The sequence below is a fragment of the Fulmarus glacialis genome, unplaced genomic scaffold, assembly GCF_000690835.1.
Source record: "Fulmarus glacialis isolate BGI_N327 unplaced genomic scaffold, ASM69083v1 scaffold32258, whole genome shotgun sequence".
NCBI lineage: Eukaryota > Metazoa > Chordata > Aves > Procellariiformes > Procellariidae > Fulmarus > Fulmarus glacialis.
In genome coordinates, this window is record NW_009226857.1 from 3,395 (window position 1) to 5,556 (window position 2,162).

Below are 2,162 nucleotides of genomic sequence, written 5' to 3' on the forward strand. Positions count from 1 at the left end.
GGAAAACCAACAGCCAGGAGATGGCTGGGCCCCAGCCTGTCTGTTTACGTGCCTGCAAGGGTTCCCTCTTCTTTCCCTCTTTGCTTTTTGGGTTAGAAACTGCTCCTGGCACAGCTAGTGGTCTCCTCAGGTAGGCGGTTGCTCGGCTGCGCTCTCCAGAGAGGGGCAGCCCCCACGATGCACAGTGTGCAGGTACAGCCCCCGCTCACCTCCCCCACGGTCCCAGCCCTCCCTCATCTGCGTACCAGGAAAGGCGAGGGCGCGCTGTGTTCGGAGATGTCAAAGTAGGTGACGTCAACGGGCAGGGTGGCGTGCTGGGGGCAATAGGAGCCGCTGGCACCGATCTCTGCCGTGAACCCCTCAATCCTCCCTGACGGTGCAAAGCGCCCTTTCAGGATAGACTCCTGAGAGAGGAGAGAAGCGTTAGGGACCTTCAAACACCAGTCCTGCCCCTTGCCTCAAAGCTGCAGGTGAGATCACCCCCATCTCCACCGCAACCGCGTGTCTGCTTGCCCTCGCGTGTCTCCCGGATTTCCAGACACCACCCGTGAGGGGCCCTGGCTGCTCGCTCTGAGACAGACCCATCCTGAATTGGTGGGCTAAAACCAGCCATTTAACACAGAGAAGCAGCGAGAGCACCTCGGCTCAGCCCCGCAGCAGCCATCTCAGCAGGGTCCAGGGTCCTGGTGCATCACCCAAGGATCTACTGGCTGATGTGACACAGCCACTGCACGTCAGGCCCTTGGGGACAATCAGCCCAGCCCCATGCCGGCAATCCTGACAGGTTCAGCCTCTCATGTCCGTCGCCAGCCCAGCCTGGAGCTCCCAGGACCCACCTCGCTCCCTGGCAGGTGGGCGTTGTTACCTCAAAGTTGCCCAGCAGAGCATGGCTGACAGTGGTGGTGGCCCAGGGCACTGCAGAGGACCTGGTACCCCTCCGGAGGCTGCTCCGGAGATGTCGCCTTTGAAAGGAGAGAAGACAGGAGTCGGGTTGAAGAGTATGCAGCCCTGGGCTGCCCTTTCCAGTCCCCCTGTCCCTGTTTTTGGTGGAAGTTGAACCCACTTTCCTACGCACCCAGGGCAGAAGAAACCTCCCTCCGCCCCACAGCCTGGGGTCTTGTGGAGGGGAGAACCTGGGACAGGGAAGGGACTCAACCTGACCCTCCCACAGAGCTGTGGGGTGCTGGGGTGGCTGGGCACCCCGAGCCCCCATGTCCATCCCATAGGGCTGCTGGGATACTCACGATTTGAGGCGCAGCCCGCTCTTCAGCCTCCTCCCGACCGCAGTGCAATCCGCCGAGCTCTGGAGGGGACACGAAATAGAGAACCATGTTAGGGCAGTAACCGGGGACTGCGCACCCCCAGGAAGTGCCATCGCCCCTTGCCCTGCCCCACAAGGGTCCCAGCAGATCGGAGAGGCTCCCATCCATGTGGAGCCATCAGCAGTCTCTGCAGGGGCAGCCAGCAGGGCAGCGTGAGGGCTGCAGTGTTTGGTGGAGATGTGGGGCTGCCCAAAACGCAAAGTGGCTCTGCTGGGGATGAGGGTGTTGGTACCCAAGCCGAGGGTGCAGCACGCAGCTCCCACCTTGCAAAGCAGGTCTCAGGACCAGCCCCAGTGACAGGGCACCCCCAGACAAAGCCATTGCACCAACACCCCCTTGCACCTCCCAGGGAAGGGTAACACGTACGACAAAGCTCCCCGACCAGCCCGGGAAAAGTCCCGACCCCTGGTGATTCATGCAAAGTCCTCAGTGGTGCCGCCAGGCAGAGGCCGTGCTGCCCGCCCCTGCCCACAGCCAGGCTCCTACAGCTGTAGGGTCGGGGGGATTAAAGGCAGAGCCACACCGCAGCCTCCTTTTAAAGATGTCCCCTTTTCAGGGGCTTTCCCTTCTGGAAGCCACACAAAGGGCAGCACAACACAAAAGGATGATGGAGCTGGCTGGCATGACCGGGCGGGAAAACCCAGGGAAGCTGCTGGAGGGCTTCACTCTGCAAGGGCAGTGCTGGGGGCTGCTGGGCTGGGGGACAGTCACCAAAAATGGCACACGGGCAGGGATGGAGCTGTGCCCCACGGACCGTGCGTCCTGGCTCCAAGCAGCAAGAAGCCAGGGCAGCTCTGCTGTCAGTCCCTGAGGGTCCCTGCACCACGGCATGCCCCAGGG

The 2,162-nt window shown here is 62.2% G+C and overlaps 1 protein-coding gene across 1 annotated transcript in view; it reads right to left on the minus strand.

Moving 5' to 3' along the window:
- FAM214B (family with sequence similarity 214, member B) overlaps positions 1-2,162 on the minus strand; it is a 6,372-nt gene that overhangs the window by 2,182 nt on the left and 2,028 nt on the right. Inside the window, 3 exon segments of the mRNA XM_009582951.1 lie at positions 246-404; positions 866-962; positions 1,245-1,303. Coding sequence (XP_009581246.1) covers positions 246-404; positions 866-962; positions 1,245-1,303 — 315 coding nt within the window.